General features: G+C 35.1%; 1 protein-coding gene across 1 annotated transcript; it reads right to left on the reverse strand.

Annotated features, from left to right (window-relative positions):
- Nucleotides 1-5: 5 nt before the first annotated feature.
- On the reverse strand, nucleotides 6-1,003 carry LOC135803187 (lipase 1-like; the record flags this gene model as incomplete). The annotated part of the gene is made up of 2 exons (XM_065316776.1): nucleotides 620-1,003; nucleotides 6-560 (listed from the first exon to the last, which is right to left on the reverse strand). Coding segments are annotated over exons 1-2 (666 nt in total), but the record flags the coding sequence as incomplete, so codon positions are not given.
- Nucleotides 1,004-1,035: the final 32 nt, after the last annotated feature.

The following is a 1,035-nucleotide window of genomic DNA, read 5'->3' on the forward strand; positions in this document are numbered from 1 at the left end:
TCGAGAAAACCTTGGAGCCTCGCAGGTATATTGAACGCCCATGACTTAATCTCCTTCGTGTGCACGACTGGAGCCAGCGCCAGCATTACTTCAACCTTTTCGTTATATTCTGGATGCTCGTTCATCATCACATAAAAAGACACACTACCTTGACTATGACCTGCATAATACAACTTTTTATGCTTAGTTTGCGTGAGAATGTAATCAATTATTGTTGGCAAGTCAATAGAGCCTATTTCATGCCATGAAAAGTCGAAAAATTGTTTTGGATTGACATCGGGATCTATTGCGATGTGTTTACGAGAGAATGCATTTCCTCTAGCATTGCCTAACCAGACGTCAAAACCGTTTTTGGCGAGGTAATAAGGCAAGGATTTTTCACCACTCGTTAAATAGGAAAAAGAACTACAGACTAAGCCATGCATCAATAGAATCGGAGGTTTTTTTGGAGTTGATTTAGATGATTCTGAACGTATTCTATGGAGTTCCAATATGTAGCCATCTTTAGTTGTCACAGAATGATATTCAAAAGAATATCCAAGTGAATTTACAAATTGATCCTAAAAAATTTTAATTTTTTAATTTTAAGTAAATTAATTCCTATTATTGATTATTTTACAATGGAATATCCAACTTCTGGATACGCTAAATCTAATTTCGAAAGTTGTTTGAATCCATACGCGAGGAAAATCACTAAACTAGCGATAAAAATATAAGTCACTCGTCCCATGATGATTCTCCTGGCTAGTACACTATCACTGCACAATTTTTAATCGGAAACTTTACAATTCATCCATGGAAATTTATGTCACCATTCAATTGTATTCACATTTTATTTTTAAATGAGCAGCGCTCGAATGCGTTAATAATAATGAAGTGATGTTCGAAAAATAAAGTCAAATCACGCATCGAATCGAAAGCGAAAGGCAGGCGACGCGACGAAGGTTTTATTCGAACTTATTTAAAGTTAATAAAGTTGACTAAAGTAAAACAACATTGACCAAAGTTTACACTCCATCGACAACTAAAAATAAA

This window comes from Atheta coriaria, unplaced genomic scaffold, assembly GCF_025399875.1.
Source record: "Atheta coriaria isolate IRGN ID8LTWV9N9 unplaced genomic scaffold, Caltech_Dcor_3.1 scaffold6608_size1035, whole genome shotgun sequence".
In the NCBI taxonomy this organism is placed as follows: Eukaryota; Metazoa; Arthropoda; class Insecta; order Coleoptera; family Staphylinidae; genus Dalotia; species Dalotia coriaria.